Genomic DNA, 24,245 nt, shown 5'->3' with positions numbered 1-24,245 from the left:
AAACTTTAATCACAGTTACTAGACCATCGCTCACGCACTGGTTGTGAAAGTAAACTGATTCAATTTAAATTAATACTAAAATTAGTTGATCTTTTAAAATCCCTCCTGGAACGCAATTTTTAAATAGATTCCAAAAATAAAATTCGCTGATTTAAAACAAGCAAGTTTATTAATTTTTTTCCATGCGTGCAATTTGACAATTAATTTCAACTCATTATATCACATAACGAACACTTATCTAATCTTGTTTTGTTCGTAATATGAGAGATTGTTTTGTTATGCCTCTCGCGCAACACGCAGTACAATATGCTTTAATTAAGTCTGTGTTTATACGCAGTAAATGTACAATTTGAACCATTGTTGATGGGGTATAGGTCAGCACATAATTTGAGCGTTTTGCCTTTGAGAGCGAGCTGAAATGTTCAAATTTAAACGCGACATGATTTTTTGAGATTATTTCGCTGTGATCTATAAGTGCGATGTAACTAATGCAATGACTCGCATGTTGTGCTAGTATTTTGATTCCATATAATACACACGTCAATTGTGTTATTTGTCGAAGTCCAAGGTTTCATGCAATTGGCAACATAACGAGTTGCATTCATGCAAGGCTAAACCAAATGAAATTTTATTAGAAAATACCAATAGTACGTTGAAGAAATGATGTTTTTAAAAGATATTAAATTCTAGGGTTCGATGCATGGAAATTATATTTATTAAAAACTGCACATATTGGTTGTTATTAGTTTTATTTTGCGTAAAATCCAATCTCCATAAAAATCACGTTTTCTCATTTCTAGTTATGATTTCGAGTGCGTTTGAATAAATGAACTTTTACTAAATTTAGAAAACACTAGTTTTTATTACATCAGGCAATTGCGGTAGTTTATATTATCTTATCCGATTTCAATTAGGGAATCTTTGGCAAAGACCGGCGTGTTCTTCAGGTTGGGATTTCGACATCAAAGTTTCGACGGGTTTCGTATTCGGTTTTTCTGTTTCCTCGCACGTGGTGTAAGATGGCAAATGAATCGCACCACCTCTCGCCATTATATCGACGAATAATGTCTTAATTGGTAATGCGATACGGTTAATGACGAAACATGTGGCAATAACCTGCTGCTATGGGTCTGCTATGGGCTTAGCTTCTCAAGAAGGCAAGCAATTTAGTGTGTAGCCTACAGAAATATGTATCAATTTAGGATTTAATCTTATTTCAGTTATCTTAGATTATTTGGTTGCATGTTTCTACAAAGTCAAATACTAAAATACTTGGTTTCCTTAACAATTTTATTTGGTCATGAATGTGATCTTAAAATATCATTGATTCAATTTTTGTCTGGGACTACATCCACGTAAATTTTTATTAAAAAATAACCTTCTTTGAAAGAAATGATAAAAATACACATTTTGGTTTAAATTAAATAACAATAACTAAATTGCTATATAAACTATAATCTCTTATTTTACATCTAACAAATTATATTCTACCATAAAATGTACTTTACTTGTTTTTCTAGATCAAAAAATCTTTACATCGAAATTTATAAAATTGGTTGAGTGGTTTTTGCACGAAAGCGTAACAAACTCGCATTTCCATTTATAATATTAGTTAGAATATATTAAGCGACGTAATATATTTGATCGCATAGTTCTGCATGTCAAACGCTGGAGTATTCGCTTTTACATATTGCAATGTTAGAACATCATGAATTTGAACTGAACGTTAGATTAACTTGCTTAATTAACAAATTTTACTAGTTTATTAATGTATAAAAATCTGCGTTTGTTACACATAGTTCCTTTTAAATATATAAATATAAAATTATACTGATAATAGATTTTCAAAATAATAGGATACTGTATTGTATTCCATTTTCATAAATGTAGTTTTTATAATTATTCCGAGGTCCGCTCAACAAAACATATTGTTGTGTAGGTATATTGATATTTTTAATAATCAAAAACGTAAAAATGCATATTATTATTTATATAGAGTGGTAAATAATAATTTTTGCTTGGGTGAAAAATGTTGCAATATTTAATTCATTTGTCCCATCGACGTGTGTATAGATTCTCGATTTTATTTTGATAATGACCAGACGTGATCAATAAATCAAAACCCCGAATTTTGGCTCAAGTGATTACCCAGCACAAGACACAATTCAGACGTATTTATGTGGAAGTGCGATTTTATTACCAAGATCATGTGTTTTCTACATGACCGGGTGGAAAACATTGTTGATACGAGAAGCTTCAAGGGCAAATAATGCCTGTTTTAAGTTCATATTAGGGGCATATGTATATAAATCATACATACATTTATTGTTAAATGCATAGAAAAGGAAAGTAAACAATAGGAAATTCTAAATATACATATTTACTTTTTAAAATATTTAATTTTTTCTGCTTCTTACATAAAGTACAGTTGTGATAAGATAATCGGAACAGCACTCATCTCATCTTAAATTTAAATTATATATTCAATCTCTAAGAATTGAAGATTTTCGTTGAGCTACACAGATGTAGTTTTTGAGTAAACTGTAAATACATTATTTTATTAATAATTGTGGCCATTTGTAAATGTGAATGAAAAATTCGAAGAATTGACAAAGTACCACAATAACAAAAACATTGTTACTGACAAAAACATGCTTTTACTCATCAATTCTCTAAAATGATAGATTGGAATAAAGTAATTAGTGCCAATTTTTGAAATAATTACATAAAACTTTCAGAATTGCTACAGAGGAAATTGAACCTGTTTGTGAGAACGTCCTTTAAAGCCAGTAGCCTGTGGTGGACAGCTTGCCTGCAGAATCTATGTTGTCGCTGGATGCTCTGAATACCTTTTCTCTTGCGATATTAATAGCTGGACATTCACAGGAAATGTGCTGTGCCACTGCATTATGCTTTTCACAACCTCAACAAATTTGGTTAATACTCATTTAGTTACATCAAGCGCACAATGTTGCATCTAAATTCGAGATTCTAAAGCATAATTAGTCAATAATTGTAGTTAGAGATAGTTTATGTCATAATTCTGTGCGAATATGAATACATTGTTTAAATTGATAAATAAACGAAACACACACATAATCACAAACATGAATTTCTTGAAGCAATATATAATAGAATCGAATGTTTTCATGTTTGCAGGGTTTGCAAATCGCAACCTGATTTATTCGGTACTGCGCTGACGTCCGCTGGGATTTATTAATATATATTATTTATTAGTTGCGTGATGAAGCGTCCATTTCGCATCCATTTTCATCCGTTTTGCTCGTCGCGCTTTCAGTATCCGCCGCCCGAGCTGAGTTATTCACAGTCGTGTGGGCTGGTGCAAATGCGTGCATAATGTCTATAAATGTTTTGACGTGCCCGCCGAGACCAATGCATACTAATTAAGACATTTCCACCACATTCTTCTCCAATACAATTTGTTATTTAGTTTGCAGCGCGACACATTTTTTCGATTCAGCTACGATAAAATGATAAAGTGTCGCACGCCGCGGAGACGTCGGCGGCCATTGAAAGGAATTGACAATTAAACAGGACAGCGTCGAGAACTTATTCGCGTTCTTTGAAGTGTAAAACCCATTTCTTTTGTCAATCTGGGAAAATTCGTTCTTGTTGCGCATTTATTCGTCACAGCGGTCTACATTTATAATATTCGACGGTCCTAATAAAATAAGCTTGAAATCGTAATTTTATTTACGGTCAAAGATTATTAACAAAGTGTCATCGATGATTGATTCCGGAAAGGTTTGAGTGCCTCCGCGGATATGAATAATGAGATGTAAATATTTCAACATCAAACTGTTTGTCTGCCACAGCAAATAAAACATCCCTTCGAGGGAAATAAAGGCGTGATAAATAGTTTGAGTAGGAAAATTATTACCAGACAAATAGACGTGAATACGCCACTCTTAAAAGTTCTTATTAAAAACTTTTACATCAGTACTAACAGTAGTAGAGAAGCAGTGGTGGAAACTTAAAATTGCATATCTCATCTGCATTTCATTCAGGATATTCTTAGTTGAATTATGTTTACTTTATGCGCACGTTTTTCATATATCAGCTTCTTTTGTTGTTTTATTACGGAGACTATACGTTCAATTACTCTCCGGCGCATTTCACAAATTAACGCTCTTTTATTTATATTTTATAACATCCTACTCGCGAATATCTCCGTTTTAATGTTCGTTTGTTCTAAACACGTATGTCTTACTGAGCTACTGTAATAATCTACGGGAAATATGTTGATCCCTTTCAGTTCGTACACAATTTATTCTGAGAGATTGAATCGTATATTTTTTGTGCTACTTTAAATGCTTGAAAGTAACGCTATTCATTGCAGGTGAAAATGTGATGAAAAATTGAGCAGCACACCTTTGAAGAATTTAATCTCAACACGAATGAATGAATACTGTCGTACCCAGTGCGTAAAATATGAATTTCCCTTAGTAAGTCATAAAATGCATGGTTTTCGAAAACTAGCTAAATTATATTACCTGTTTATCTCATTCAAAAATTAAATTAAATGCAAAAATCAATTCAAATCTATAAAATAAATAAGTTGGCACATATGAGTCGAAAACATAATTTTCATTTTCTGCGCATTTCTCGAGTGTTTCTCCTCGTCAAGCGGATAAGGAAGCAAAGCGTACACAAATATTACATGTAGCGCATGAGTCTGCACCATCCCTGCATAATTAGTCCTTGATTTGTAGCACTTTAGCGCTCCCCAACCAATGTTTACCTTTATCGCTTCTCAGTGTTTGTTCGAGGAGAATTTTGGCAACGCAAATTAATTTCCTATATAATGAACTTGTTTTCATTCCGAGGGGTAGAAGTATGTGCTGAATGCGGGAGTGTGTTTTCGGGAAATTAATAACATTAAGCATTTTTTCGTCAGCTTTGACTGTTTTTCACTGTGTTGTCCGTTTTAATGTTCGAGGTCGTTTAGTTAATTGCATAATGCTAAATTTTATTTCTTTTATCCGCGCCTGGCTCGAGATACAATAAAATTACAAAATTGCGATTTTGCCGGTAATTAAAGCAGGCGCAGTGTGCGACGATTAGCGCAATGTTTTGTCGATTAACCCATCGTGCCACCCGTAGGCAAACAAAACCACTAAAAACATTTCGGGAGGTTTATGATACTGATGACGGAGATTATCATTTTATCACCCGAGGTAGCAAGTTTCGTGAAATTGTCTGAATTCTAAATCTTAGCAATTTGGAAACTGTCGATAATAACTGCACCGCGCGCGCTTTTGCGACTCGCGAGCTGGAAGATTCTTGGTGGAGGCGCCGCACTTCAGAAGTATCCTCTTCGCGCGCGGAGGCAGCGAGCCCGCATCATTCGGCGTACGCGCGCTCGACCAAACGCACGGCTTCGCACCGACTCCAGCGTCCTTCGACCAGTTTGCGCCCTAATCAGTTAGTGTTGCTAGCAAAGTTACAAATTTGCGGCAAATATTAAACAGTGCTCACACAGCAATTTGAAAGTTTGCAGAAACAATTTCAATATAAATCAGTTTACGCTTAATAATTTATTTACTTTAAACAATTCAATTGCGTTCCTGCTGCAGACCGTAAAAGTGTAAAGTTTTTGGCGGAAAAGGTAAGAATTCCAGAAAGCATATCTAATTGGCAATAGACGTTGATAATTAACTTTGGTGTGTTAATTGACGACCAATTTATCGCCGCGCGGATGCGATGGAAGAGCTTTGAGCGAGTTGCATCGAGTTGTTCAAGCGCATTTATGAATGTCGTCTTGACTATCAGGTCTGATTCGTATTCATCGAGAAGTTTTGCGTAGATACCTGCAAGCGTACACAAAACACCTGCACTAAACTTCATAATTAGTGTAAGTTATATGTTGTAATTATTAATTTATTATGAATGATGCATAATTTATTTCACAAATATTTCCTAAGTGCGTAGTTTAAATTTTGGGCTTTGTGCATGTCTTTTTGCTTTGTTTTCACACGCGCATCATAAATAACAAATTGAACAAAACACTTCTATATGTGAAAGCATGCACTTCTATCTTTACGTTCAAAGCCGGTATTTGCGTGTTTATTTGCTGCGATACAATAACGCAGATTTTTATCCCAATGTTTCCACCGGTTTTCTATAAATTGAGGCAAATGCGCCACAAAGCACTACATTTCCCGCCACGCGCGCGCTTTTATCTCTTCACGCACTCTACCCACATGTACAATTTGCACGCGTCGGCGTCGAATTTACGTGCGGTGCACAAATTCGCCACCGTCAAAAGAAACCAACAGCGCACCGAAAAATCTAATTCAACTTTCATTATCTGCGCATTGCCCGTCTTGATCTTATTTCGAAGTCGAGTATTCGTGTTTGCACCCCCGAATGAAATACGAGCGCGCGTTGGTACTAACTAATTTCCAAAGGCGATTTGAAGGCCTGGGTTGCCTTCGGCGAATTTCAGGGCGAAGGCGGACAGAAAACATGTTTAACCAGGCGATAGGCTAGTAACAGGATGTTGTGGTACCGGATTAGCTTCCCGTCTTGTCAGGACCACAAAGCCGCTGGTGCCAATGGTCCTTTACACCCCCTGCTTGTCCCAACGAAATCTTACACGGATTCAAATTAAGATTTTAATTCCTGCGTGTTTGTTTTCAATTTTTAATTAAATCCGGACAAAGACAACTTGTTGAAAAATCATGCACGATGAATTGAGTACAGAAAAGAAAACGGTTCATGCACGACTTGGCCTATATAAATAATGCTTCATCAATCTAGGTTAGAGTCTTCTTGTGTTGTTTGGCCAGGACAGATTTAGCACAGACTTACTTCTGTTACGATATATTTATTGTCCGGGCAGAATGGATAGTTACGAATGTCGCAGTCGTAGGCGCTTCTTGAAGATCGATCATTCGCTTTTATTCCGGGATTCGGGCGCGGAAAGGGATATCAAATTTATTTCTAATCACCCTGGTTCGAATTACCGTGATTCCTGTCTGCAATAAATGCGTACAAGTAGAACTACGTACGAAAATGTACAGCTCGTATCCACAAGTTTGGGGTCGGCAGTTATGAATTTGACTTGATGTATAAGTACCGAACGCGATAGATACATGTTAATTTTGGTTATTTCTAGTTCAAGTATTACTTATTTACTTAAAATGTACCCTATAATGTGGCAAACAATATATTATTTACAATGAATAAGATATATTTGTGAAAATTATTTGTTTAGTTGAGAGAAAGGTAAATTCAGTAATTTTCAGTCATTAAGTCATTTTTAATCAACGTCAAAAGTTTGGTTTTGATGCTCATTGGTACAATTCTGTGAAGTGAGAATGAATGCCTGTTTGGTATTTACTCGTAAGACCTTAAATTAAATAATTTTAGTGATTTTCAGTCATCATATACTTGGACTGTGGCTCTTACATCGGGATAAAAGTATAACAACAATCAATCAATTTGACAAAGCTCAAATTTTATCGTTACTCAATGTCTGGTTTACTTAAGGAGAGTGCTCGCTATGCACTGCCAACTTAATTATATTTCAATCACACGTGAGCACATTGATACAGTTTTCAGCAACTGAAACGTCGTTTCCCAGTACAGGAGTCAATTTGTGCGCACAGCAAGCGAGTTGTTAGCGATAATTAACTCAGCTTCTCAAAATCACTGTCAATCATCAACGTAACACAATTTGATTTTTGGTCAGTCGCGTAAAATACGGAAAATTTCATCGATTAGTAAATTCAGGAAAAACCGACGTAACACGCAAGATGCGTAGGCGGTGTTGTTGTTTTGTTACGCTCCTTAATTGAATTCGCTGTAGTTGTTGATAACGCACGTTTCCGAGAAGAACAGCATTATCGGTTGTAACATCCTGCAAATGCATAATGTAATGCAATTCGGTTGTATTGTAGTTGCGTTTTCTTATTACCGTGACGTCCGTCTGTTTGTCTGGTGTTGTGCAATAGATTTATCTAAAATTAACATTGGCTGCTTGAAACAATGCGAACATTGTGCAGGCAGTACCAATTATCAACATTAAGATTTTTAAATAATCACCCACGAACATTTTAAATTATGGTGGAGAATACCAGGACAATGGATTACGGGCGTTGAAATTCGGCTCACAGAGTGGCGTTAGTACTATTATTTTGAATAGGCTCGCCATCAATTTTCCGCGTGCACCTGTGCGATTATAAACGTGCTCGAATTCATTCGTTCATGGATCGCGCCGGTACTGGCATTGTCGCCTCGTTATCCTGAAGAGCAATGTGTCGGCTGGTCGATGCATTGTTCCAGCGTGTTAATTAAAACGAGCGAATTCTTTTATGATTGCCGTACTCGTGCTTCATGTTCCGCGTTTGATATGCGTACGAATGGCTGATCAATTTCTAAATTTCGCCGGCTTCAACTTCGTGCAGCAATGGAAATTGTTTACTATAGGATACTGACCACAGGTTGTAATCATTGCCGGGCTTAAAACACAATTCAGCGCGAAATTTGGTAAATATATTTACTCATGCGTCAAACTCGCCAAACTATAAACATGTAAATGGCGCTTATTAAATTTCTCGGGATTGTTGGAAAATTGTTGAGAGATTTGAGAGTTTACTCATTGGTATATATACCACTATTGATTAAGGTCAATTGAAATTCATCAAGGATATCTATTACTCAGGGGCAGGCTGAAAAGCAATCATGTCAAACGAATCTAACAAAAATCAAAATCAACTGAGATTTTTATTAAACAAACGCTTTGCATTCAAATTTTAAATCTTTGATATTTTTTAAGCTATTTAGATTAAGCGAAAACTTTTCCATTCTTCCCGACCCTTTGAGAATTATTTTCTAAATAATAATAATTCTGAATATTTTTTAAAATTTTTTCTCCTTACCTCAAAAAGTTATGAAATTTTCAAAAAATGTTTTTAATTTTAAATTGCAATAACTTTTCCAAAATTAACCTTTAGATACCTTTTTTGACAATTTTTGTTTTGATTGAATTTTTCGAATCGCGTTTTTGAGTAAATTCGACATTTAAAACAAAGTTTTCCTTCGTGAAAAACTTCAATTAATTTGACAACTATTCCCGTTAATTCCGAGTGGGTCAATTTTATTTTATATTGTTTCTATTTATTTTAAAAATTGATATACTTGCGAACAATATATTAACACAAAAGGGAAAAATAAAATTTTGCCATAGCAAAGGTAAATTTGTTATAAGTTAGCAAGTCATGTCTCAGTATGTTGTCCGTTGTGGGCAACAGATATGTCTGGTATAAGTGCAACATATTAACACATTTTACAATCTAAAGAAAACTAAAAGTGACAATAAAATGCAAAAATATCCCGAAGTGTAATTTCAACTGTGCTTACGCGACTTAAGCACACACACACACATTTTTTCACTCAAACTTGATCTGAGAAGTAATCGATTACTTACGTGTTGACACGCTCCGCACTTTAATCATAGTATTTTTTATTTTAGTTCAAAGTTTACGATATCTTATTGCAGTTTTTCAACTATTCTTTGCAACTGGAAGAGCCTCGATTGTTTTAAAATCGGGAAAAACATTTCCATCGATTTCTTGCATCTCGACAGCGGCAGTAATAAAACAATACAATTGTAATGCAAATTGCAATGCGCTGGGAAGCTGATAAAGATGGACTTCTGTGCTTGACTTTGACAATCCAGAAATTCAAGTGCACCACGATAAATCTGGATCTGCGGTATACAAAGACTGCGGCTGCCGGAGAGATATATCAACTCGAAAGTTAAATGGGATGAAGAAGTCGATTAAGGGCACGGTATTGTCTTTGGGAGGAAGCTGCAACATCCCACAAATCAAATTTGTAATGTGAAAACTGGTATTTTTTATAGTGCGATTTTCAGAAGGCTTTTAACCACTTAAAACGTTTGGCTTTCAATTCAATGCGATATAATTCTTGTTGTTAGTGATGATTTATGATTTGATTTTTTGGTTTTGAGTTATACACTACTAAAGCAGTTAAGAATGATTTTTACAAGTTCTCTAAATTCTGTCAAATATGGATACAGCTTCTAGTAGGCCTTATCTTCGTCAGTTTATTTTCATCAATATTTCTTACACCAGTTGACACACTACACTTACTATTATGATCGTTATTCACATGTCACATCACGCAGAATGAAAACCGAGCATCGTTCAATTCTCCTATGCTTGCGCATATGTCCCGGAAGGTTATTAATTACAACGGGCGTAGTGTAATATTCAAACTGCAATATATGGCAGTACGATCAAAATTGTGACTTTTATGTTAAAACGCCAGGATATTTTTTTATACTTGCTTCTGACGATTTTTAAATGACTTTTCTATAATTGATGGTATAATATTTCTAAAATAGCAAAGGAAAATATTAAAACTTTCTCAATCGGTTATTATCCAACCAGACAAACAACCGTCTAACTAAGTTGCTCCAGTCTTACTACCCCCAACATCAGGAATATTGTAAACAATAGCGCTATGCACATGTACCTCAATTCAAATATTTGTTTCTGAAGATACACTTTGCCAAACTTTTATACAATTGAATAAAATTAATAAAAGCTTCAGAAAAATGCAATGGTCAGGACCAATGTGAAAGAAAAATTGCGCAAACTACATTGATGTGTCAACAGTAAACAAACGACTGGATTGCTCCTGTTCCACGTGCCGTAACAATGTAACCATTGCGTTACTCAATCTAGCAGCAGATATTGTAATAACGTCGGACGTTAATTCAGTTTACAAAGTCATAAATAGATTAAATAACACGCAAAAAAATTACCAAAGAGTTGATATAAGTTCGGACGTGTTCGTGGGTGAGTTAGCCACTTCTTTTGTTCTCTGCATATATTATTAAGAGCTTATACCCACCTATGTTGGTGTACGTAACGCAATAACGTTGCCATCAAATTCTTGTTGACAAGCAAGCATACTGGTTTCCTTACAATGAACTAGCAAACTGGGCGCAAATGCAGCGATCACATGTAATCACTGCCTGTTTTCTTCAACCGCACAATGTGTACAGGCGGCATTAATGAGGTATTATTGAGACGATTATCACAGTGCAGCCATACGTTATAATAATATCATCAATTTTCTTCGATACATTCTCGAATGGTGCGCAAATTTGCGTGGCGGCGACGTGCACGCCATGGGAATCGCGTCGGGTGCATTCTAATTAATCTGCAAATCTATAAGAGCTGGATTATGGCAATTGATATGTGGGCATCCTCTATTATATCATTCAATCCGATTGTTAATTCACAATTTATGATTATCAGGCGACTGTTACAACACGCGGTGGCGAATATCGGGTGCCATTCACAAATAAATTGTTGCAAATTATTAACGCAACGTAATTTGTCATACTGGCGACTAATGCGTAATGCAGATATAAATAATTTACATTGCATTTACATTACATTTACGGAGTAATTGCCGTAACATTTTGCATGTTTTGACTGAAAACCTTATAAACATCAAACGTATTTACCCTGAAGATAATGGTATCTATCACAATACTAAAATTGTGTCACTTTTGAGAATATATTGTTTGCCTAGAAATATAATTACAATAATTGATAATTGCTGCTTGTTGAAATAATTGAAAATATATTTTTTAAGCGTTCGGCGTTAAATTTGATTAATCTTCATTTGCGACGCTCTAAAATTACCGGCGTAATAAGTACGAAAAGATTACGCAGCCTTAACTTAATTAGTAAATGGAAGGATCAAAGGGTTCGACGACAAGCTGTTAAAAGTCTTACAAACACTGCAAATTATATTTCATTTTTAATTATAACCGTCTCGGTGTTTGAGTACGCATGCATTTTATTCGTTTTGTGTTTATTTTAATCATGTGTGTAATATCATGATATCAATGTACATTTATTAATATTATTTACATCTGCATGAACTTGAGAAAATATCGGTTGGTGAAACACGACTAAATGCACCACGTGCATTTTCAATTTCTTCTTCTACAATAAGAATACGCATGGAATTCAATGCGAACGGAAAACATGCATCAATCCACAAACAAAGTTATGCGCAAGGATATTTTGCTTCTATAAAAATCTAGTGTTCAATTCCAAATCCAATTTGTAAATATTTGTAATCCTGATATGATTCACAAAGGTCACCTGGTGATTTGCTATTGTGAATCACGTCTTCACTGAAAAGAAAATATGAATATTATAATTAATTCATTTTAATTCAATTCAATTTAATTCATACTTAAATATCATGCGGGGATGATTAAAACATTAATCTCAAATCAATCTAACTTTTTTATTATTTAAATTTGTTTATGTGAGTTTATTTTTAACTTAAAACAAAACTAAATTTATGTTAACGTACAAAAGTCGAACTCAAGCAATTCGTGTGCTAATAAATTTTTAATGTCACATTAAACTTAAAATTAATAATTACGACTGTTTTCTGGTTTTATATTTGTATGACAAATTCAATTTGTGTTGCAATTGCAAACTGTAACTCCATGGTCCGTTCATCAACGCCAGAAGGAAGTACTTGAATGTAAAAGCATCCTCCGGTTGCAAGAAGTCACGTCATCTCCTGAAAGCTGTTGACTTTTTCTTGCATTCCAAGCACGCTTCCCTTTTGCGTCATTTAATGTTCGATTCGTTTACATATATATTGTATATTCGTCCGTCACCAACGTGCTTTCGTGTGCTATATTGCGCAGGCATCATACGCTGTCTGACTTTAATGGTCTACTTTATTGCAAGCGGTTTTGGAATGCAGATAATAGTTTCACCCTTCCTGAAATCCAGAAAATCAACAAAGTATGCATATTTACCCTGGTATTCAGGGAAATTTTTGAGATATTCTTGTACAACTTGTTTTCATTGCACAAACAGGTACGCCATGTCGCTGGAAGAATATCTTGAATGGAGCACGACGGAAGTAACGACCACATTGGACGAAGATCTGGATTCGGATGACACGTACACGCCATACTCCGAGAGGCCCGAAACGTATATCGTCCCGATAGTGTTTTTCATCATATTCGTCGTCGGTGTATTGGGCAACAGGACACTTGTCATCATTTTCTTTCGGCACAGAGCGATGCGCAACGTTCCGAATACGTAAGCACTGCATAAATATCAATTTACTAGCTCATTTTACGTTGTTCTTTGGAGATGGAAGTAGGCACTCGGCGCCTGTGTAGGCGGCAATGCCGCTGCCGCTATAAACTTCGACTTCTCGCTTGGAAATATCAACTTCCCGTTTGAAGTCTGCCAGCATGAGCACAAAGCACGCGCGCTCAAAGTGCAAGCACGCAGAAACGCGCGTTTGAGTTTGCATCTTGGGTGACGCCGCATTTGTCTCCCCGCAACGCGACCGCGAATTTTCCATTATTTACTCCTTTCGCACTTGCAGGTACATCTTATCGCTGGCGTTGGCTGATCTCCTCGTCATCGTGACGTGCGTACCGTACACGGCGCAAATCTACACCGTCCCGACGTGGAAATGGGGCCTCGCATTATGTAAACTTTCCGAGACCACAAAGGACATCTCGATCGGCGTGTCAGTCTTCACATTGACCGCGCTATCGGCAGAGCGATACTGCGCTATTGTCAACCCACTAAGGCGATTTCAGGTCAGATCCCAACCAAATTGAATACCCGATTGCCCACAGTTTCCACCTAGTTTCCAATACAATATATAACGCCGTTTTGTCTATACGGAATATTCCTGCGATACCTTCACAATGTCTAATTGATCACGCACAAACGGTAGGAAGACCACTGGCGTTTTATTTACTCAACCGCTTTAAGTTATTTGCCAGGTTTCTAATCCGTGTTGCTACGCCGTATTCACGGTAGTGAATTAATAACTTAGACTGATTAAAATATGGCAACACACTGCGCCGAGCCATTCTGGCGAGTGTTATGGTTTGTATTGTAAACGCGCCCGTGGCGGCGGCGAGAATATCTTGGGAATAGAAGGCGGGCGCGGCGCGTGCGGGGAAGTTGCGACTCGATTGTTTGACGGCATTTGGCCGTAATCCGTTTAGATAGGAACGCTACTGTCGCGACGGAATGAATGAAACAAAACGTACGAAGCACCTAGTAACACATACTAACACGGTTTCATAGGGCAAAAGCAAGAATTGAATGTCGTAAAACGATTGCTAAGAGAAAGACGAAATACGAATATGTACACTTTACTACTCTTAACCCTAGAAACCACTTGAAAACTTCAAATTTCGTAACTTGTAAGAAAAATATCGACCAAATTTTAGTATTCCTAATTTAGATTCCAAAACGGTCCTAGAATTCAGAATATACTTTAAACAAAAAGTTTTTTTTTGTTGACAAACAAAAGTTTAAAATTACGGACTAATTTATGAAAAACTGAATAGTCCAGTTAAATTTGCAAAAAATAGAGTACATTAACTATCATAAAGCTAAAATTTGAATAGATGTGAGGAACATCGTTTTGAATAAAGTTCGAACGTTACCCACGAAACGGCTATATTTATCGAAAGTATTGGTCAGAAAATATTGTAAATCAGGTAATTTTCAACTAAAATTATGATATCTTTGTTATTGCAATAGATTAATCCAAGAAATACATTTTTATGTCGAATAGATACATTCAAGAAATAGGAAGATTTTGCATTTAAATTTGTTGTAGTAACAGTCATTGAACTCACAATAAATGAGTAGATCTATTTATTTATTTATGGCTAAAATTAAGTATTACTAATAGGAACAACAAAATATTGCAAAATTGGCATATATAGTTTCGTCAATTTTAGGCCGGCTACGTTTAAGCGCCAACCGCTGCCGAATTGGGACATACCTATCGGGTTGATAAGCATTGATGTCTACACACCAGTCTCTCTTAATTATTTTGGCAAACCGATTACGTTCGGTCTCCCAGGAAAGCTGGTTGTCGTCAGCGCAGCACGGCGTTGCTGTTGCACACACTCATGACTTTCGACTCCATCCTTAATTTCTATCTTGATTTTGGAAAGAAATAGTTGAGAAAATTAGCACTTAGCACTGCAGGCAAATTGGATTAAATGCAACTTACAGTGTTGCAAACTATGCTTGTTGTCGTAGTGGTAGTGTTTTTAGACAATCTTGATTTTGACATATTTGAGAATATTTATTGTTGAATGGATAGTTCAAGAAAACAGCAACTTTGTTATATAGTTTTGCCAAATTCCTTAATTAATTGAAAATACAAGAAAGTACATTTGAACTAAATATTCTAGTAATCTATTAAAAACGGCTATTCTAGGGTTACTAATTTCTGATTTGAACGTGTCAGCAAAGCTTACACCCTATTGTTCGAATTAATAGACATAACAAGCAAGTCTTTTGCTTCACGTAGATTTGTTCCACGCCGTTTGTTTATATTATTGTTTGTCGTCACGTTTTCACCCGGTAATAATGCGCCATTAGTCACCGCAATTCGCAAATGACTGAATCGCAAAACCACAATACACATCCGCTGAAATTGCCGTTCGATGTAACTTGTAAGCTCTATTTGCACCCGCAGATAAAACCGTTGACGCTACTGACGGCGATCCTCATCTGGATGCTGGCGCTCGTGCTCGCGCTGCCTGGCGCGATCATTTCGAGGCTCGAGGTGATCCCTCTGACCAACACCTCCAACCTCAACATAACAGTCTGCTCTCCGTATCCGGCGCCACCGTACAAGCGTACATTTGCTCGCTACAGTGTTGTGGCGAAGGCGCTCATCTACTACATCATCCCACTGTGCATCATTACAGGCTTCTATGTGTTAATGGCGCAGAGGCTGCAGGCCAGCACCCGGAAGTGCCCGGTGAGCTGCAGGGCCAAAGTCAGGCGCAAACACGTGCACGTCGGCACGTAGCCAAGATGGTCATGGCTTTCGTTTTCTGTAAGTAAACAACAAACATTCGCACTGCCGCAAACCGTAGAGGTTTGACTTAAGGTGGCTGGAATGGCTGAATTAAGCTCCTCTGTCAACACCTCTCAAATAAAAAACAATATGCAAACAAAGGATTTTGAAATTTGAGAAACGGAAACGTAAAAGTTTTATCGATTGCAAGAGAGATGAAAATCTTGCTATGTATACGTTAGCACGAAGATAAAACATTAAAATATAATTTGGTTGAAGTCTTGGTTTTTCATAAATGCTTGTGACTGATTTTTAATCTATGCATAACTGAGCATTTAAAATACGACCTAAATACGATATGATCCTCGTAATTTGTGCATAATTTAATTATTGTTTTCAGTATTCTTCATCTGCTTTCTTCCGCATCATGTCTTCATGCTGTGGTTCTGGCTATATCCATCCGCCGAACACGATTATAATGATTTCTGGCACGCTTTACGCATAATAGGTTTCTGCCTGAGGTGAAAACAAGTTATTTATTCTGGAGACATTTGCGATAAATTTAAGACGAGTCGTTTATAGCTTCCTCAACTCATGCGTGAACCCTGTGGCACTGTACTGCGTCAGCGGCGTCTTTCGTCAGCACTTCAATCATTACTTATGCTGTCGCCGGCAACTGCTTCTGGTACGCGGCGCCGTTCCGTCGCAAGGCAATTGCGAGACGAGCTTCAATTCAACGTGCCGACGACACACACAGGTAGATATGGGGAAATTCACTCGTTCGCGTTTGGTTTTCCGTCGCGACGGCGAAAATTGTCGTGACTGTTGAATGTGTTGAATATTTTAATGCCCTAGGGAACCACCATCGACGCGCACAGCGTTTACCACAAGAATAAACTCATTGCACGTCGAAAGACTTACGAAGGAAAAGTGATTAAATTTGAAACAAGCACTACCAGCAGCAAATCGGAGAATACGTTTAAACTGACCACTTGAAACAGCCCTAGCTGTTCGTCAAGTGAGCAATCGCATGAAAGGAAAAGAAAAGTCGTCTTTTGTGATAACGTTTGAACACATCTGCTATGCATTTGAGAAACGGCGCACTACATGCCATTAGTTTGACGCGCAAATGATGTTATTCAGTATCAAGATCAACATCAAAATTATGAGAGGTTTGGAATGTTTTCATTTGAAGACGAACATGATCCGATTACAATTAGACTAAGAAATGGTATTAATTTCGTGGAAATTCCAAAATTCCAGAATTCATATTGAAATTGTAAGTGATATTCTTAAATCTGCTGTTTTTCATTTTTTGTTTCCTATATTCCATATATGCTAAAGTAATCTTTGTACAATTCCGATATTCATACTCAATTTTAACTAACTACAAGTAAATATTAACAAATGTTTATATTATTATCCTGTATTTACAATATTGTGCTTACACTAAGTGTGCATATTGCTGCCATAAACCGTACCCTAAAGTAACTATAATCATACCTATGTTATATGTTTCATTTATTTACTCGTATATTTAAAACTCTAAAAATGTTATTACGCCGAGTTAGTCAAACTACTCTTCACATTCTCCTATTTATGCATATAAATATTTAAATATAATTGAGCTATTTGTACATGAACACTTTTAATGATTAGTAATAGAAGATTAGTAATTGATTGTAAATATCTGGAAGAAAACTGTATTTTATGTTAAATGTTATAAATGTGTTGAAAATTTTATGTATATTGCAGCCATATGCAAATATGTAGGTAATTATTGGAACGCATTGTTATCAATGTCATTTTTGCAAATTACTTTTATCTGAGTTTAAAGTTTATATTGAATGTCACAAAGAATACATAAATGGGCACAAGTTGTAACTTCTTGTTTTAATATTATTAAGTTATATTCCCCATTATTCTTTTTCTGCCGGTTTAATTCCAAAACCCATGAATAATTTCTTTTAAGGAAGACATTGTTAGGCAACTTTTGGTGCGGGCGCTTTCCTTGATTTTAAAATTTGTGTTTTCATCAAATGCATATTTGAGCAGGACGGCTGTAGTTCTTAGATATTGCAAACATTCTAAGGCGTCAGTGGTGTAGCTACGCGGCGGCGGTTCGTAGCGGGTGACTCCCGACTGTGAAAATACTAGAGGCCGACCGAAATTTCAATTTCGGTTTCAGTTTCAGGTAATTGGCCAAAATTTTCGGCCGTACCGAAACTGAGTGTTCGAGAATTTTATTCTAGTTTTATTCTGAAGTGACACACGATAGAGGTTTGAGGGAATCCTCGACCAAACATGTGTTCTAAAAATTTCCAAAACCAAAAATTTCCTATCTATCTTCAATTACATCACTTTATTGCTTAATATTGTTATAAATAATTTTATTGCACCATTCCTTAAATCGGTAAATCTTGAATTAATAATATTTTTATGTAAATTACAGTTTCGGTTTCGGCCGAAACTGAGGCCAGGGCCGAAATTTCGGTTTTGGTTTCGGCTAAAAAGCAGTTTGGTCGGTCTCTAGAAAATACCAGCTTCATGGGATGACACTACAACAACTCCCTAGTGACCCCGTGCAAGCTACGCCACTGTCTAAATTAAATTCAAAGAAACTCCTTGTACGTAGTCGGGCAGAAAATGGATCTGACATCTAAGGAATTTGCAGAAGTCTTTGTCATGTTTGATGCAACCTCGACGACTCTTAAAGTTATAGTCGCTCTTACAGTCTTTTAAAGTTATACCAGGACCAATTGGCAAATAACTAGGTATATAGTATTACGCCGTAATTCGAGTAATTTATGAAATTTGTACAAAAATAAGAGATAACATTCATAGGCATTTAAAATCATATCTACGAGTAAATTGAAAGAAAACTGTGGAAGGGTGTCCTATGATCGCCGATTCCGATTTTATGACATAGATGGCAGTAGAATCTTGAATTCAGTTGGCTCTTAATGCATTTGCAAGGACCTCAACACAAATAGATGTAAGAGGCAGCAGAGAGCAACATAAACGAAAATTTCGGCGGCACGTGAGATCGTTTTAGAAGGTTTCTTTGATGGAGGTAAAGGAAAGTAAAGCGGAGCTAATATAAACAAGAAATAAATGTGTTTTACTTTGTGCCTGCATTAATGTTATAAATTGGCGAAAGCATACTTGGCATCATCTCTGATGTTAAAGAATAAAACTACAACAAAATACTTTTAACAGAAAAGATTACATTGCTTTTACAACATCACAGCATTTGATTATGATGATGATTATTATTATCACAGTCTTTACTTTGACTTTTGTTTTTCTAAGAATGGCAAAGTGTAGTCCAACGCAAATTATGGAGAATTACGAGAAAATCTAGACAAATAAGAAATTTATTATCCGGAGAGCGGGTTTGGATTGTTTTGTAAGCTGTGTGACTGAAAACTGTTTTTGCGGCGGTTTCGAAGTTCGGGTAGTACGCGGGTATAACCGCCTCCGGTTGATATGAGCAATGTCCTCACTACGCACCCGAGGCCGGAGCGTGGAGAATATGGTGAAACATGAAAACCGCATGTCGGCCCATTTATAATCCACGGTCGAGAAAGCACAATTCAGTGCCGTCTCCCTACCCCAAGGACGAGAATTTAGTGACGGCGGAAGCGAACGCCAACGGGCGAAGGAGACAATGCGCGCACGAGCTTCTGGAATACAAAGAGTGCCGAATAATAATATAATAGTAATTGCTGCATACCGATAGTGAGTGGGTATACGCTTTTACAGTCGTAACCGAGTGAGGAAAAGCTCAATTACATCGGCTGTGGCATTTTTGCGACATTCGCATTCTTGGAGAAGCACAAAAGACGGGTGCGGACAATTAGCACATAATTGGCGGTTTAATAATTCATTTTGATCTCTGCACGTTCGTGCAAAAGCCACCATTAAACCGCCAAACTTAAACGCGTGAAATCGTAAAACGTTTGATCAATGAAATTAATGAATTGTAAGTAAAGTAAATAAAGCAAACGAAGTGAACGAGCACATTTCATCCACGTACAATGCATCGCCTCTGATCGTTGACGCTGGGGGCGTTTTATGCTTTGTTAGGATTTTTATTTTGCACGAGTTACACGACGAGGATGCGAGGCTTTATTGATTGATGACACGCACTGTCATGTCATCGCTGTTTTCGGGAAACGCGCACTTTTCGCGTGCAATGAATGAAGTCGCGTTAAGTTTTTATTGAAAATATAATGTGCTACCAGAACTCGCCAACCATATGTCACTGCCAGTTCCAAAATCGTAATTGCATTAAGCATTAGCATTCTCCAATTACGCAAATATTGATCAAATAGAAGTAGAAATTTCATAATATATTTGTTGCATGTTATTCACTTATATACATTTATAACTAAGTAGCTTTCAACGAAATGAAGATTAGTCAATGTGATTAATTGTTGTTTATTGGAATTATTATGTGCACACTACGCTATTAAAATCCTCAATTTAAGTTTAAAGAAATGAGAAATGCACTTTACTGTTACCAACGTTTAAATTGCATAACTAGTACATTTTAAATTATATTTTTGCAAGAAAAAGTAGCAAACTTACGTTTCTTTGGTCGAAAGTATATTTATACCAAAATTGATCTAAATTGATTTAGTCGTTCTGCGTGCAAAGCTTCACAAATGCACAAACAAATTCACAATTGCATTTTTATATTATTTTACGTTTAAAAGGCAATGTGACTCTATTTTTATCCACTAAAAATGTAACCTTTTTAATAAACAATATTACATCACACCAAGAAATATAAGACTAGGATGTACATAATGTTTTTAAACAGAAAATTTAAAGCAAGAATACCAGGATATCAATGTTAGTCTAACATTATGCAATTCCTTTACTGTCATTTCGCTTGTTTTTGTTTAAAGTTCAAGTATCTAAACAACACAGAAATGGATAAACCGGGAATTGATTAACTATGAGAGATTTTTCAATTTTTTGTGTGTTTTTTTTTTCTGTTTTCGTTGTTATTTTATCGTTTCTGGTATTTATGCTTTTAACAATTCATGCAATTTTTAGCAGCTTTGAACAGAAGTCCGTAACTAAAATTGATTTTTAGTTAGTATGTGAACATTTTATGAAAACATACCGCATTAAAACTTTTTACTGAGAGAACTAAGCAGTAGTAATATTTAAAACCGGTTCTAGCTAAATAATAAATAAATGTGCGCTTGTGCAAATAATAATGAAATGGCAAAGCATATCCTCTGTGAATGTCCTGCCATTAATAAAACAAGAGGAAACAATTTCGGGGTATTCCGCAACACACATTCTGTTAGCAAACTGTTTAGCAAGCTGCATATTATTGTTGCTTTTGTTAAGCTTTTGAAAGTTTTTACTTAATCACATACGAAAAACGATGAATCTAAATAATTAAGTAACAACTTTCTGTATCGGAACCAAGTTAAAACTTTTTTTCAATTTTATTGTTATAAAAAGTACTGCAAAATTTTAAAAGAAGTGGGAAAAGTTTATATTTAAAATAATAACGTTTTTCATATTTGTACAAAATATGTAGTATATTTCGTATCAAGTGACTAAACGGGGATTTAGTCACGAGATTGAGAGCGAGCGTAGCGTGCGTTTAATCAATCGAGTGTTTAACGATTAGGCACGTGATGCTTACGCTATTTTATTTACTTCCACTCTATTTCTACGTTTAGTTTTTGTATTTGAACTTTTGCTTTAAATCTTCCAAATTCGCTTGCACACTATTGGAAAATGTAAGATTATAAATGCCGTGCTGCGCCGACACGAGCAGCGCCGACAGCGCCTGCTTTGACTTCGTAGGCTCCGTAGGCAAAAACGCAGGTGCAAACTCCGCCCCGTAGATAATGCTCGTGAGTAAACGTTTTGCGTCATAAAACAGGGGCTTTATCGGTGGAAGTAGAAAAGAAATATTTACCTACTAGTATATGATTTGATAAATTAAGCAACTCATGAAATATGATGTGAACTAAAAAATATTTAGTTACCTTTAAAATTGATCCTACATTTTAATTAGAATATTAGTGTACACCCTGGTCAGCAAAAGTTTACACTTGACTGTAATCCGTGTTGGTAAACTTAGTTTTCCAGTAGGTAACAACCTGGTGTTATTTTCTTATAGGCCCGTGGTGTTAAATTTGTGTAATCTACACTTTTTAGAGTTAAGACTCCATCACGACAAAATAAAAGCCAATAATTTACGGCGCGCAGATAACCATGGGTACAAATAAAAGCAAACGTCAAGATGAGACAGCAATTAAACTTGGCGAAAGATAAACATTCATACTTAATTAATTAAGGCTTTGAAAAAATTGCTTTTAGATTAATTAGCAAAACGTTTGAAATGTTACAAATACTTCTACAGGTGTAAACGACTGCGTGAATATACCAGCTGGGAAAGCTCTGAAGTATTAAACAACGAAGGTGCATCCGAAGATTGTAATTAAAAATGCTAGTGCCAATTAAAACTAACGTCAAACAATAACGCCATTTGTTTCATTTTGAGTAGAGAATTGTATTTACTGTAGACGGAAAATCTACGCGCATGGTAAATTTTATTTTTCCTTCTTCTTTCTGTGTTAAATTTTCTGAAACATGAAACGAGCAGTACTTTTATTACGCAAGATTTTATTTTTCCATATATGTGGAGCACTGGTTTCTAAAATATTTCCGTTATACATAATAGATTTCATATCGCGTAATATTTTTTTCATAAATTTTTTGATCTTCCATATAAAATTGATTTTTAATGAAGCTGAGTGAAAAAAGCGTAAATATAAGAAATCAAAATGCACGGTATGCATAATTTTTGGCTCTTAAAGCATAATAAATGAGTTTTGCATATGCTTCTAATTAAAAGTCAATTATCTAGTTTCTTTTGCCCTTTTTCGGTAGCAACGGGCCCACCTTGGGCATTTCGTCCGCTGCTTTGAGGGGGATAGTGAGAAGGATACGAGAACATGTCTCTGTAACAAAGAATACTTCAGGGTAAAATTAGTTATCGTCATTTGAATGATATAATATTTCATAAATGCATATCTTCAATAATAATCCTGAAAATTTTGCTAGGTTAGAATTCTCTAGTGTTTCTTAAACATTAACAATCCTTTATATAAATGAAAGTACCTGTTTATATTCAACGATAGTAATTGATATGACGTATTGTTTTAATTATAATTTTATTTTTTTATTTACTGTAACAACTAGCCTCGATTGTAAAATCTACCTACGTAATAAAATATTTACTTCATCTTTAGTTTGGGACAAGTCATATATCGCATATCATTTATTATTAACTTTTGTTATGCACAGAAAAACTCTCCATATAGACTCGTCTTGTACTCATCTGATTAATAATAAAATATTTCAGCAATTTTTTGATGACATCGACGTGAATGTTTATGAAGGCACGTATTTCCCGCCGAAAAAACCTGAATTTTTATTTCTTTATACAGATTTATACAAAATCACAGTCTCTCTTTATCTCACATTCTCTACAAAAATACTTTTTGTTTTGTTTTGAAACAATTCTATGTTTCTTGATTAATGTTCACAGAAATTGCTGAATATTGCCATGGTCGGCTGAATTTTCTTTATTCCATTCAGAACTTAAAATTGGCAAGATCTGGTAGTGCGATATTTAAATCAATTTATCGTTTTGTTCTATGTTTAGACTTTTCCTACTACTGATATCGCCAATCGACATCCTTTTACTTACTTACTTACTTCAACTTTGAAAGGTCCCTGAAGTTGTCTAAGTCAGTCCCCAGGCAAAACAAAGATCTTGAAGTATTCTTTAAACCAATGCCTTTCTACAAGTTCTGCTTTCTTGGGTATGTGATCTTTGTTTGGCACGTAATTAGATTTAAAATAAGTGGCTTTCGTTTCTTTCTATAAACTGAGCTTGATTTATTTTTGTATCACATCAGTATATTACGCAGTTTAAGTGGTATTCAAATGCATGCAAGAGAAAAAGTTGCAGCAAATGATACTTTATGAAAATCCAGCACGTGCAAACGACGTCAATGATGCAAATTGACAGCTTGTTATTTTGAATACATGCCCTGAAATGAAATTCTTACTATTATGATTTCTTGTTTATTTTTGGTTTTAGTTTTTACCATTTTGCAGGATATAATTCGTAAGAACCTCTTTGAATTCTTTATGACAGCAATATTAATCAATTTATCTATCAATTTATTTATTTATTTAATCATTTTTTCCCAGTATTTAATGATTTTTGGACGTGTAAAAAATAATTAATATTATTCATGGCATTCACCGTTATCAATTAAAAAATCGTTTATAAT

The 24,245-nt window shown here is 35.5% G+C and overlaps 1 protein-coding gene across 1 annotated transcript; it reads left to right on the top strand.

Annotated features, from left to right (window-relative positions):
- The first annotated feature begins 5,700 nt into the window (after positions 1–5,700).
- On the top strand, positions 5,701–17,763 carry LOC135789521 (neuropeptide CCHamide-2 receptor-like). The gene is given in 8 exon segments (XM_065299383.1): positions 5,701–5,875; positions 12,918–13,145; positions 13,441–13,660; positions 15,574–15,850; positions 15,853–15,939; positions 16,301–16,421; positions 16,483–16,657; positions 16,756–17,763. Coding segments are annotated over 7 exon segments (1,242 nt in total). The 5' UTR covers positions 5,701–5,875; positions 12,918–12,924; the 3' UTR covers positions 16,897–17,763.
- Positions 17,764–24,245: the final 6,482 nt, after the last annotated feature.

The sequence above is a fragment of the Atheta coriaria genome, unplaced genomic scaffold, assembly GCF_025399875.1.
Source record: "Atheta coriaria isolate IRGN ID8LTWV9N9 unplaced genomic scaffold, Caltech_Dcor_3.1 hic_scaffold_1_pilon, whole genome shotgun sequence".
Classification (NCBI taxonomy): domain Eukaryota; kingdom Metazoa; phylum Arthropoda; class Insecta; order Coleoptera; family Staphylinidae; genus Dalotia; species Dalotia coriaria.
The sequence above is the reverse complement of the archived record's forward strand: the minus strand, read 5'-3'. Positions and strand labels throughout refer to the sequence as shown.